This window comes from Tursiops truncatus, chromosome 16 (genome assembly GCF_011762595.2).
Source record: "Tursiops truncatus isolate mTurTru1 chromosome 16, mTurTru1.mat.Y, whole genome shotgun sequence".
Classification (NCBI taxonomy): Eukaryota; Metazoa; Chordata; class Mammalia; order Artiodactyla; family Delphinidae; genus Tursiops; species Tursiops truncatus.
The window spans coordinates 32,874,537-32,888,338 of record NC_047049.1 but is presented as its reverse complement, the minus strand read 5'-3'; the positions used below and the strand labels follow the sequence as shown (position 1 = coordinate 32,888,338).

Here is a 13,802-nt window from a genome sequence, read left to right as displayed (position 1 = left end):
GGAATAATCACTGTTAACATTTTGGTATACACACCTCCATATATGTATGTGTGTATGTGGAATCATACTGCAATAGTATCTTGCAATTTATTGCACATAATAAATATCTGTTCATATCAATAAACAGACCTTTACAATAGGATTATTAATTAATGTATGGTTTCCTATTGTATGACTATAATGCCATTTATTTACTCAACCTCCTAGGCTATTTCTAATCTTTTCCATTTATAATTGTGCTTTTGATGAACGCCCCTGTAACTACATTAATCATATACAGCCTTAATTACTTTTGTAATTCAGAAGAAAGAAGAGTTGTAGGGTCAAAGAAGAGTTGCAGAGTCAAAGCCTGCACACATTTTTAGGGTATTTGATAAAGAACCAAATGCAATATAGCTTCTTAATTTGTATCCTAATGTCCAGTATTTCTTTCTTCCAAGTCACCTTTTTAAGCATGACCAGATTAAGTTTGTAGAGAAGAACCCTAATGTCATTTCTTACCCCTAAGAGTTTCCAGGGTTCAGAATCCTCAGCTAGCCTTTGAGGCCCTAATCTGGGCCCAACCTACTTTTCTAGATTCATCTCTCCCTAGTCCCCCTGTTACTCTGCATTCCATGCTATTGCTTCTGCTGTTACCACTACCTGGCTCACACTCGATTTCTACTCCACCTCTACCCAGTCTAGATATGATCCCATATCCACATCACGTAAAGTCTCATAGCTATATGTATGTACCTCACTTCTGGCTTTTATCCTATTCTGTTCTGTGCTTCATGACTTTCTGTGTCCTAATAGTATCTCCTTTGCTACACCACTAGTGCTTGTACAGCTGCAACCAAGGCTTACTCATCCCCTGTGTTCAGTCAGGATTGACTTGGTTATGCTGCAGTAACAAACAACCCTCACATCTCAAAGGCTGAACACAAGAAGGATTTATTTCTCACTCACGCTACACGTCCATCTCAGGTCAGTAGGGGGCTTTGTTCCATGACATCCTCACTCAGGGACTCATGAGGCCCCTACATCTGGCACTGGCGTGGCAGCAGGGAGAAGGGGGAGCTCCAGGGTCTCACTCTGGGAATTGATTGTTCCTACTTGGAAGAGACGTTTATGCTTACAACCCGTAGGTCAAAATTAGTCACATGGCCCTACTGAGGGAGGAGGGCAGAGAAGAATAATCTTCCCGTACAACTCGGAGGAGAGGGAAATCAGAAAAAAGGGGAACATGGAGTCTCTACCGCAGGAGCTAGTATGATGTCTTGCTTATAGTGGACCATCAGTAGACACGTATTGGAAGAACAAACAAATGAATGAATCTAAAAGTAGTTAGTGGACTTCCCTGGTGGTTCAGTGGTTAGAATCCGCCTGCCAATGCAGTGGACATGGTTTCGATCCCTGGTCCGGGAAGATCCCACGTGCTGCGGAGCAGCTAACCCCATGCACCACAACTACTGAGCCTGTGCACCACAACTACTGAAGCTGGCACGCCTAGAGCCCGTGCTCTGCAAGGAGAGAAGCTACCCCAATGAGAAGCCATGCACTGCAATGAAGAGTAGCCCCCACTCGCTGCAACTAGAGAAAGCCCGCGTACAGTAACAAAGACCCAACTCAGACAAAAAATAAATAAATAAAGTTTTCAAAACACAGAATGCTGACTATAAAAGAATATGCTTCATTTTAGAATTCATTTTCTTTTTTTTTTTTTTTTTGTGGTACACGGGCCTCTCACTGTTGTGGCCTCTCCCGTTGCGGAGCACAGGCTCCGGACGTGCAGGCTCAGCAGCCATGGCTCACAGGCCCAGCCGCTCCGCGGCATGTGGGATCTTCCCAGACCAGGGCACGAACCCGTGTCCCCTGCATCGGCAGGCGGACTCTCAACCACTGCGCCACCAGGGAAGCCCTCATTTTCATTTTTATAAGTAGAGGAATGTAAACATATATGGGCATTTTGGTTTTTTCCATACGCAGATTTCTACCTCAAGTATAAATCTGTGTGTGGGATATGGGTATGTGTTTTTGTCTCTCTGTGTGTAAAGAGGAGAGGATGGGAATTGTGAGCACACACATGCTTTTGAGAGAAGTGGGAACTGCACTGTCACACAGAACAACCAGGGAGAAAGAGTGTCCGCAACTGTGTTGGAAGATGAATGGTGGTCCCATAGGTGTGACTCAGCTGACTCAACTCCTTTCTCTTAGGAGATAAACCTGTGCATTATTCTAATTATAATGAGATGCTACTCGGATATTATGAAGTAAACAGCAATCTGAGGAGGACCCTCCTGAGACTAGACTTGGGTGTGACAGAGGGAGGTGCAAGAAAGGGTGTGTGCTTCACAAGACCCTTTGAGGGAGCAAGTGGACTCAACCATAGGAAGTGACATGGTTCAACAAATGCAAGTGTGGGTTCTGTTCCCCTGGGAAAACCATGTTCCCATCAAGAATCTCTTATCTCATGACCTAGAACCTGAAGCCTCAATGGATCTCTTCTTCTTTTCTGTCTAAGAAGACCATTATCACTCTAGCGAGGTAAGCATTAGGTCTAGAGAAATAAAGGAAACCCATAGCCTTGCTATTTTTGAAGTGGATTTAAATGTGGGTGAAACAGTAACTTTTGGAGTCACTGTAACTGTTACGTATGTTTTCATTCAAGAGAATTCTCCATATAAAGTTTGTAGCTTTATTGAAATGCTTAAAAGACCTTTGACTAAATTTGAAATCAGCCTGTAAATATTCAAGGAAATTGGTTCATGAAATGTGTAGTTCGGCTTATTAGTTGCATAATAGTGTTTAAGTATTTGGGAAAATGTGCTTAATCTATGTAAAAGCTTGATAACCTGAACATTAAACAAAAGTAAGTAGCGGCAAGTGTTTTTTCCATGCCAGAAGCCCCCGAGATGTAAAATATCCTAGCAACAGACAAGACAGGTATTATCCAGTAGATTTAACCAACTGTACCTTGGAGCAAAAAGGCATGAGGTCTGCCTATTACTGTGGAAAACAAAATCCAAATTAATATGCTTAGCAGGAAAACCTAGTTGGCAGCCTCATGGGTTGCCTTTTATGATCATGTCTTTTGACAAGGATTATTGTATAAATTGCGGCTTGATTAGGCTTGAATCATGGGCAAATATTTTTCCATGTTCACCTCTCTAGAATAAGCCAAAGGTCTGTTCCCTTAAAACATTTCCGAGGTCAAGTTTTTAAATGAGGGGAACTGAGAGGTGAGGATTTAAAAAAAAGAGTAGGCCAAGCAATCTGGCTGATCATAGGACTTTTAAGAAAAGGAAAGATTAATATTCGATTTTATGTTGTGTTATGCTAAACCCTTCCATCTCCCCCAAATGTTCATTCAAGTTGCCATATAAACAAACAGACATTTCCGAGGTCTAAATAGTTTTATTTCATAGAGCTATCGTGAAAGAACAAGTAGTATTGTCAATGCCTATGGAATATAATTAATGGATATATCCATGATTCTTCTTGTCGCCGACAGCAGCCACGGTTCAGCTATTTTTCTGGAATGGTCACTTTGACTTGCTACTTGGTTGGCTGATCTAAGACGCTCTGCGGATTCTCTGAGGATTTATGAGCTAATAATGCTTGGGGATTTCGTGTCCTGAAGAACTCTTTAATCCCATGCTTCCTGAATCCCACTCTAAGCCAGGACCTTCTGTCATATCCCAAGAGTTACAGGTCGTTTGAAAGCTCTGCTAAACAACCTTTCTGCTCAGCCTTTGGGGGTCCTGTGAGGTGCCCCTTAGGGCTTTCCCGGTATCTTTGACCAGGAGGTACCTCTTTGTTGGCACTCTGCCTCTGGTGGTGCTCTGAGGGTCTTCCATTCTGGACAAGAGCAGCAAAGCAAGCCACGCCATGGGTGAGATCAGCCAAGAGACGGTGGAGAAATACCTGGAGGACCACCCTCAGTTTGCCAAGGCGTATTTCGACCGGAAACTGCGGGGGGAGGCGGCGGGAGAAATCTCGGAGCCCGGTGGTGCGCAGGCGCCGGCCCGCGCGTCCTTCCCGGGCCTGACGCTGATGGAGGAGGCAGCCCTGTGCCTGGAGCTGCTGGAGGCCCTGCGGGAGGAGGCCGGCAGCGTGGAGCTGGCGGCGCACAAGGCCCTGCAGAGGCTGGCGCAGCTGCTGCGGGCGGACCGCTGCAGCATGTTCCTGTGCCGGGCACGCAACGGCTCGCCCGAGGTGGCCTCCAAGCTGCTCGACGTCACCTCCACCTCCAAGTTCGAGGACAACCTGGTGGTCCCCGACAGAGAAGTTGTTTTTCCACTGGACGTCGGGATAGTGGGTTGGGTTGCTCACACGAAGAAAACCTTCAATGTCCCAGATGTGAAAAAGGTAAGTGGCCTGATGGTGACAGTGGAGCGGAGAGGAGGCCTTGGTGGCGTCGGGGAGGAACACTGGGAAAGAGAGCGGGGGTCCAGGGGCCATCCTTGTGACATTGGCTTGGCTGGGGAGTGGGTGGTGGGGAAGAGGAGCACCGGGGCCGAGAGTTGCCAGATTTAGCAAATAAAATTACAAGATTCAGGGCTTCCCTGGTGGCGCAGTTGGTTGAGAGTCCGCCTGCCGATGCAGGGGACACGGGTTCGTGCCCTGGTTCGGGAAGATCCAGCATGCTGCAGAGCGGCTGGGCCCGTGAGCCGTGGCCCCTGAGCCTGTGCGTCCGGAGCCTGTGCTTCGCAACGGGAGAAGCCACAACAGGGAGAGGCCCGCGTACCACAAAAAAAAAAAAAAAAAAAAATTACAAGATTTCCAGTTCTATCTGAATTTGAGATCAACAGGGGATAATGTGTGCCCCATGGAATGCTGGGTGTTTTATTGGGCAGCCTCACCTGGGCCTGGTACAGTCCACACCTGCTCCCTTACACCTCCTCTGTGCTCTGGGCACTGTCCTGACCAACAGGGCAAAGCAGGCCGCTCACTGGTGAGATGATCAGCCAATACACCAGATGCCAAGACCCCTGAACCGCTTCTCACCCACGATCCTTTGAAGACACTCAGCTGTTTGGGGGTGAATTGGCTCCTGAATGATTCTCCCACCTATAGATCAAAGGTGCAAAAAGAAAAAAGATACCCTCCGAAAGTTCAGATGTTGCCATCTGGAGCCTTAAAAAGGTGAATTTAGGTGATGATTAAGTGCATTTGGCCATCTCAGCCCCTCATAACTCAGGTCTATCAAGATTTCCAATCTTGCAAATGGGACATTTGGACGCTCCTGAAGACTAATTGTATATTGCATAAATTATTATGCTCTTTTAAAAGCAGAAAAATTAACTTTCTCCTAACCAACGTAATGCTTGTTCATCTTAGAAAAATTAGAAAATACAAATAAACAAAAAGAAGGAAATGCAAATCACCCATAATCCCCCTCCTCAGCAATAGCCGTAGGTCCCAGCCTGGAGTGTCTCCTGCCTGCCCTTCTCCTACACACACGTCCCATCATTTTGATTTGCTATTAGCAAAGGGGAGAGTTCGACGATGATGGAGCAGAATTGATTGGGAGCTGCCCCTGAAATGCTTACTGTGTAGAGGTTTATTGCCGGCTTGTGGAGGAGGGGCAGCTGGAGGCGGGAGGATAATCCCCTACATGCCTCTTGAAGCTGATTACAGGAGGGGGGCCGTGCGGATCCAGAAGGTGCAGAAGTTGTCAAACATTAGCAACGCTCAGCAAACAGCCACAGGACAGCCCAGAGGGGCAAGGGTTGCCGTTGGGCACCGGAGAGTCCTCTCTCTTTACCATCCCTCCCTGCAGTACGTTTCAGCTGGTTTAAGTAGGATTCTGGGCCCACTGCAGCCGCTTCCGCTGACTAAAGGCCCTTAAGGCAAAGTTCTTGGATCCCCAGCAAGGAGGCTATGCCTGCACACCCTGAGGTTTTCTCACAGGAATATGCTTCTTGCCAGTCTCCAACTGAGGCCATCTCCAAAACGACTAGGACAGCAAACTTAAGAAAGTGACACGCAAGATGTTTTTTTTCAGAAAAACTTTTTTTTTTTTTAAAAGAAGAGATGGATAAAATGACTTATGCTCGACTCCTTTATGAATGAGCCCAGTTCTGTTGAGGACAGGATGATAGAAAGGAGCTGCTTAAGCGATCAGGTGGCCTGGGTGTGTTGCTGTCCATGATGGGCACCCCATATGCACAGGGCAGTAAATGGGGGGGAGGCGGGGTCACTTCGCTCTGTTCTCCCTTTTTCTGAGTATGTGTGAAGTCAGACGCCATCCCACCCTCCTGAGCTCAGAGGAGGGACAAAGACTTCATTTGCTCTCCGTTTCTACTGCTTCTAAGCATTTTTTTTTCCCTCGGAGAATGGTGCTTTTCAACTCTGGACGCACATTAAAATCAAACTGGGAGCTCTTTTAAAAACACGGATGTGTGAGACTCTCAATAGACCAATTACACCAGCCTCTTAGAGGCTGGGACACAGCCAGGAGTACTTTTTAAAAGCTCCCCAGGTGATTCTAATATGCAGCCAATGTTGAAAACCGCTGGTCTATTGGATGGACAGATTTAAGAGGAGGAAGTAAATTTCAAATCAACTGTGGATGATTAGATGGAAAGGGCTCCTGGAGCCTTTAGTTTATTCCCTTGGGCAGACAGGAAGTTGCAGTCATGGGGGGCTGCATCTCTCCAGGAGTCCAGGGTCTGGTCGGTAACTGAGAGTGGCTGGAGAGGATGAGGCCTCCTCGCTCTGTTCCCACCCTCATCCCACCGCGCAGCCCTGCAGTTTCACCGCACTTAAGTTGTGGTAAAATCTGCAAAGAGAAAGGAGTTGGAAATGTTTTAAGTGACATTTCTATTAACGCTTCACCTTTTCATTGCACTTGACACTTGGTGAAGATTTCTCTCGTTCTTTATCTCACTTGATTCTGGCCAAGACCCTGTGCAGAGGGCAAGGACCGTATTTTTATTTCCATCCTGTATATGTGAGAATCCTCTCAAGGTCAGTTAGGCAGGAGGTGCTGGGTCTGGGCTCCTAAACCAGGTCTTCCAAGGCCTCCTTTTTTTTGCCATAGCCCTGACTACACAGGACTCCTCCCTGGTTGGCAGTGTGGGCACAGGGAGGGAAGGACTTCTCACACATAGACCAGAGGCAGAACTGGATACTCCCAGCTTTGGCAACAGAGAAGCCACATGGTGTCGGGTGAGAGCTTTGAAATCAGGTGACCTGGGCGTATATCCAGGTCTGAGACAAGGTAACTGCGTGATGGACTGTGTTTCTGCACCTGAGAAACAGAGTAACCAAATGTACAGATGAAATGTACATAAAGTGCCTGACTCCTAGTAGGTGCTCAATAAATGAAAGCTATGGTAATATTATATTAATGCCAAGAGAAGTTGGGGGCTGGGTGTAGGTGGCCAAAACTGGGTCAATGATTATGGCCTGTTTTTAAAACAGGTTAAAGGCAGGGAAACTTAATAACAGGAAACTGAGACATATCCTCCACAAGTTAATCATTTCTTATTGTATTGGGAAAGCTGGTGATTAACTCTATGGGTGGTTCTCCTGACTGTGGTTTAAAAGAAAGCCATGCGAGAATCCTAAGTTTTCAATAATTAACAGGGTGCTTATAGCTCCCTTTCTGCCCTTCTCTCTTTCTGACTCTGGATCTTGAGATGTTTAATCAGAATTTAACAATGCTAAGATTGGCTGAGGGATCCAGGTGGCCCGCTGCTCTAAACCATGTTCCCAGTTGCCTTCATTGGCTTCTTTGAAGAATGACCACCAAGGGGAGTTTGTCAGTCCGAAAGATACAGGATTTACTCAAAGCAACTTCACCAAGGATTGCTTGAACCAGTGAAAATACAAAGCTGGAAAACCTTGCCTCACCCTACCCTGTAATTTGACAGATGGTTTTGTCCAGGATTTTCAGATGCAATGATAAGCAAGCATTAAATTTTGAAACTTCTAAGTCATTTTCTCAAAATAGCCAATTGAATGTGAGAACATTTCCTTGTGTTTAGAATCTAGAATAAACTAGCATCCAGTTTTGAAGCTGTAGAGTGAAGAGCGTCTGCCAAGAAACGCTGCATGTTTGGGGCGTTTTGGTTATTCCTTTAGTGCCCAGCATCACGGTGTAAGTGAAAGTGATCACGTTCTGTAATGCATAACGGGTTAGGAGGAAGATGGACAGTGAGCCAGCCTGGGCTATAGCAGTGGATTAAGAGAAAGAACCTCCCAAAATCTGGAGCTATTCTGGACTGAGTGAAGGTTCTGCAGGAGGTAGAGAGAAGTCACAGATAAAGCAGTTAGCAAAAAAATAGGGCTTCTGTTGGCGTGGGGCAGAGACTCAGCCCTCAGGAGCGAGCATGCTCCTGGGCATAGGAGGCCTACATCAGCTAAAAGCATCTAATTTCTTCAGTGGTTGGAATGGGTTAGAAAAGCTAGAAGTAGAAGCAGAATGGTAACGCAAAATCAGAATGACTTCTCACCCAGGGAGGCCCCCAAAGTCCCGGGTCTCTCTTCCTAGTATTAATTGAGCACCTACTATTAATATGTGTCAGACTCTTTTCTAGGTGCTCTGCCCACACTATGTTATTCTCTTCACATCAGAGACTCTAGACAGTAGATGATCTCATTGTTCCCATGTTCAGGCTAAAAAATGAGGATGCAGAGGTGAAGTAGCACGCCCAGGGTCTCACAGCTAGTAAATCTGGGCCTGATTTCAGCCAAGGAGGTCTGACTCCAGAACCTTCTTCACCCCTTATGCAATGCTGCCTCCTACATAAGTAGTTGGTTTCTGTGGTTCCACTTCGGGAAGGTATAGAAGACATCTGGGGTCAAGGGCTGCATCTGAATCCCTTAGCATCTCACATCTCTAAGGATCCTCCACAGAACTGATTCATCCGCCAGAAGTTCAGATTCCTGGTGAAGACAGATTCCACTGTAGGCAGTTAGGATTTGGTAGGTCTGCTGTGAGGTCTGCAAATCTGCATCAGTCTGCAGGTGATTCTGAGGCACAGCCCGGGTCTACTGCTCTGAGCAGAGCTGTGTGTGTTGACGAAGCAGCCCTTGTTCTCTGCTGGAAACTCTGGCCTGGAAGTCACACACCAGTGGACTCTCACATTTTTACTTTGGGAAATTGAACAGAGGCCAGCCTCCACGATTTGTGCTGCTCTTAGAAGCACCATCAACATGCAGAAATGAACAACTTGTGAAAGGAACACCACATTAATTTTGGCCACTGAGTCTCAAAGTCAGGTGGAAAGTTCAGTTCTAATTGAAGAAGACTCAAAGGGGAGACAGTCAGGACCCACAGCAGGCTGAGTCTACACCCAACTAGAGTGGGTATTCCTCTCAATTACAGCTAATAAGATAACTGCTGTCCTTGACCTTCCTCCGAGCCCTTCCATTTGTGTGCCTCTCCAAACTCATCACTCTGCCCTTTCCGTGGTTCTTGTATTAGAGTCAGCTCTCGCTTCTACTACTTGAAGTTTGTATCTGGGATGATACACTTCATTTTCCCCAAGGAAAGAAATAAAAAATATGAATGAGAGACATTGACTTGGTAGAACTTTGAGAAACTGATAAGTATCTGGTGCTGGCAAGAGGGTGGTCCTCTCATAAATGTCCAGGAGAGGTAAGAATTTCAACCATCTGTAAAAGCCCTTAGCGTTAAGTAAAAACTGCATATACCTGTTGATCCAGCAAAAGGAATTTCCACTTCGGGGAGTCCATCACATAAAAATAAAAGCAAGAGTGATTAGTGCAGTATTGTTTGCAGTGGGGAAAACTATCAGCGGACTGAATCAGGAGAGGCTGGCTGAGCAGATCCGGGGCCCCCGCACTGTGGAGCGGTCTACGAGAATCCAGAAGATGGGTTCACATCGTACACATCGGGAGTTCGTAAGGTAGTGTTAAGTGACGAAAGGATTGTATAAAATTAGAAAAGGAAATTTTATTTAAAAAAAGAAAAGTAAACCCTTTGTCTGAGCAGAGAGAAAGGCATAGAAGGAGATGTACTAAGCAGGAACATGGATTTCCTCAAGGAGGAGGAGTTTGGGGGATTAATAATTTTTTCTTTGTGTTATGATGGGTTGAGTGGTTTCAAGTGCACATTTTACTGCTGTGATTAAAAAGAAGAGCTCTGCGGAATCCCAGCTGTGCTCTCCTTCTGACACACACTTTCTGCCTGTTGTAATCCTGCATCTTCCCCCCGCCTCCCTCTTAGAACCTCACTTTCCATTTGGCCACAACATCACCTCTTTTCTCCTGGCCCAACCTCAGCCTAACCGGGATAGACCATAGTTCAGGCGGGAAATGCTCATTCGGAAACGGGCAGTTTCATTCTGTGCTCCACTCATTCTCTCTAATTGAGGGTGGGAGGTGGGTGGGGACTGTTTGCTCGGCACCACTGTGCAGCGGCCCTGGTTATCTGTTGGTAGGACTTGGACTAGAGAGGACGATCTGTTGCCATTCCTACATCTACACTCATGGTCCTATGCTGCTTTGGCAAATGTGTGAATGTATCTTGCAGAACAGCCATTTTTCTGACTTCATGGACAGACAAACCGGGTATGTCACCAGGAACCTGCTGGCAACCCCCATCGTGACGGGCAAGGAGGTTCTTGCTGTGGTTATGGCAGTTAACAAAGTAGATGCATCTGAATTTTCCAAACGGGATGAAGAGGTAACGCTAACCCTGGGCATCCCATAGGAGGCGCAGGAAATTTATTTGTTGTATAACTGAAAGAAAGATGTCACACCTAATTTGTTTTTCTCTGCCATCTGTAGGTCTTTTCCAAATACCTCAGCTTTGTTTCTGTCATCCTAAAGCTTCATCATACCAACTACTTGTACAGTATTGAATCCCGAAGAAGTCAGGTAAAGAGAAGGTGACATTAACCACTCCATGCTGACCTGTCTGACAAAGCAACCCAGAGGCAACAAGCCCAGACCCTTCCTATCCACACCACATGGATAAGATCCCCAAACGTCTATCCTCAGTGTCCTCTTATGTCCCCTCCCCCCACCCCATCTTCCTGTCCCTCTATCTGTAGGTACAGCTGGCTTGCTTTCTTCGGTCCGTATCCTGGGTGGCTGTGGTTTCTTCCTCTATGAGATAGCAGTGGTAATTGTAGTACTTACCCCACATGGTTGTTGTGACTATTAAATGGTCATTGAATGAATTAGTTCACATAAAGCTTTTAGCAGAACTATGTATTCCTGGTATTGGGTTGGCCAAAAAATTCGTTTGGGTTTTTCTGTAAAATCTTACGGAAAAACCCGAACGAACTTTTTGGCCAACCCAATACATAGTAAAGGTATTAATTTGAGAAGCACATCACTCCTCTGTTGCCTCCTTGAGCCAGAGGGATAAAGAACAACATTGGTAGCCAGGATACCTGAGTTGGACCGCTCTGTGGACCTCTGTTTCTTCATGAGTACAATGGTGGGAGGGTGGTTAGGATGGAGGACTTCCAAGGTCTCGTCCTGGGCTCACTATCCGGGTAAGGAGACCTTTGACTAGCTTAGGATGCATGGAAGGAGGCATGTGGCTTTCTCCCCATAGGGACCGGCAGGAGCCAGTGGGCCACCAATACTGGACCCTCTGCCCAGGAACTGTCTCTGCATTTATTGTTAGATCACTTGCCCTTTGAGCCAAAACATTTGGACATGGGGACCAATCATGGCTTCTCCCCTTTCATAAACCCACATCCTTGCAAAAGGTCTACTCATCATCCCACTCAGAAAATCTGAGTAATCTGTTGGACATGTACATGTGCCGAAATGGAATTGCGTTGTTTGCAATGCAATTCATTTTATCTGATGCACCTCCTGCTTTCTTCTGACTGATGCTCCTCTTCGTACTGTATTTTGTTCTGATTGTTTTCTGTTTAATACTCACTTTCAGATCCTCATGTGGTCAGCCAACAAAGTATTTGAAGAGCTCACAGATGTTGAGCGACAGTTTCACAAAGCTCTCTACACTGTTAGAACATACCTGAACTGTGAACGATACTCCATTGGACTGCTGGACATGACCAAGGAGAAGGTCACTGTTCCCTACATTTGGTCTCACCTAACATCCCCTATAAAATGCACATCACATGAAATGCAATCCATTAAAAAAAAATGGATACGCTATGTAAACTACTAGTCACGGTAGATCGTAAGAACCAGTGCCAAGAAAGTATGGTATAGAGGTAAACATGTACGTTTTTGGAGCAAAAAAGATCTAAGCTTGGCTTTTCCACTTCCTGACTATATGTCTTCAACAAGTCTTTTTTTTTTTTAATTAATAGACTTTATTCTTTTAGGGTAATGTTAGATTTACAGAAAAAATGAGCAGCAAGATCAGAGAGTTCCCATACATGACCTCTTCCTTCCCTACCCCCGCCCTTTCCCGTTATTAACATCTTGCCTTGATGCGGTACATCTGTTACAGTTGTTGAATCGATATTGATGTGTCATTATTAACTAAAGTCCACAGTTTACATTCAGCTCTCTGTGTTATACTGTTCTATGCATTTTGACAAATACATAGTGTCATATATCTGCCATTACAGTATCACACAGCATAGTTTCCCCCCCTAAAAACCCTCTGTGCTCCGCCTATGGAGCCCTTCCTCTCCCCAGCCCCCTGGCAACTACTGATGTTTGTACTCCCTCTGTAGTTTTGCCTTCTCTGTAACGCCGTATAGTTGGAATCATACAGCATGTAGGTTTTTCAGATTAAATTATCTCCCTTAGCAACATGCATTTGTGTTTCCTCCATGTCTTTTCATGGCTTAATAGCTCATTTCTTTTTAATGCTGAATAATATTCCCTTGTCTGGATACACCATAGTTTGCTTAATCATTCAGCTACTGCAAGACATCTTGGTTGCTTCCAAATTTTGGCAATTATGGATAAAGCTGCTGTTAATGTGTGTAGATTCTTGTGTGGACGTAAGTTTTTAACTCCTTTGGGTAAATACCAAGAAGGGCTATTGCTGGATCACATGATAAGACTATGTTTAGCTTTGTAAGAAACAGCCAGAGTGTCTTCCAAAGTGACTGTACCATTTTGCATGCCCACTGGCAATAATTGAGAGTTCCTGTTGCTCCACATCCTCGCCAGCATTTGGTTTTGTCAGTGTTCCAGATTTTGGCCATTCTGATAGGTGTGTAGTGGTATCTCATTGTTTTAACTTGCATTTCCTGACGACCTGTGATGTGGGCATCTTTTCAAATGCTTATTTCCCATCTGTATGTCTTCTTTGGGGAGATGACTGTTCAGATCTTTTGCTCACTTTTTAATTGGGTTATTTTCTTATCATTCATTTTTAAGTATTTTAAATACAAATCCTGTATTGGATATGTGTTTTGCAAATATTCTCTCCCAGAGTATTATATTTTCTTTCTCTTAACAGTATCTTTTGCAGAGCAGAAGCTTTTAATTTTAATGAAGTCTAATTTTTCCATTTTTTGGTGTTGTATCTAAAAAAATCCCACCAAACCCAAGTTCACCTAGATTTTCTCCTATGTCATCTTCTAGAAGTTTTATAATTTTGCATTTTACATTTAGGTCTATGATCCATTGTGAGTTGTTTTTCATGAAAGTCATAAGATCTATATCTAGATTCTTTTTTTTTTTTTTTTTGCATGTGGATGTCCAATTGTTCCAGTACAATTGTTGAAAAGACTATTCTTTCTCCATTGCCTTTGCTGCTTTGCCAAAGATCAATTGATAATATTTGTGTGGGTCTATTTCTGGGCTCTCTATTCTGTTCCATTGATTTCTTTGTCTATTCTTCCACCGGTGTCACACTCTCTTGATTATGGTAGCTATATAGTAAGGCTCAAAGT

At 45.0% G+C, this 13,802-nt stretch overlaps 1 protein-coding gene across 5 annotated transcripts in view; it reads left to right on the top strand.

Moving 5' to 3' along the window:
* The window catches only part of PDE6C (phosphodiesterase 6C), a 64,556-nt gene that overhangs the window by 2,062 nt on the left and 48,692 nt on the right, over positions 1–13,802 (top strand). For 4 of the 5 annotated variants that reach the window (XM_033841455.2, XM_033841454.2, XM_033841453.2 and 1 more), the window contains exons 3-8: positions 819–966; positions 2,462–2,526; positions 3,494–4,350; positions 10,490–10,642; positions 10,747–10,836; positions 11,867–12,007. In XM_033841455.2, coding sequence (XP_033697346.1) covers positions 3,871–4,350; positions 10,490–10,642; positions 10,747–10,836; positions 11,867–12,007 — 864 coding nt within the window. In that variant the 5' untranslated portion in view covers positions 819–966; positions 2,462–2,526; positions 3,494–3,870. Of the gene's footprint in view, positions 1–818; positions 967–2,013; positions 2,527–3,493; positions 4,351–10,489; positions 10,643–10,746; positions 10,837–11,866; positions 12,008–13,802 lie in introns of those variants that run through there. The other variant, XM_073794178.1, reaches the window with a different exon arrangement.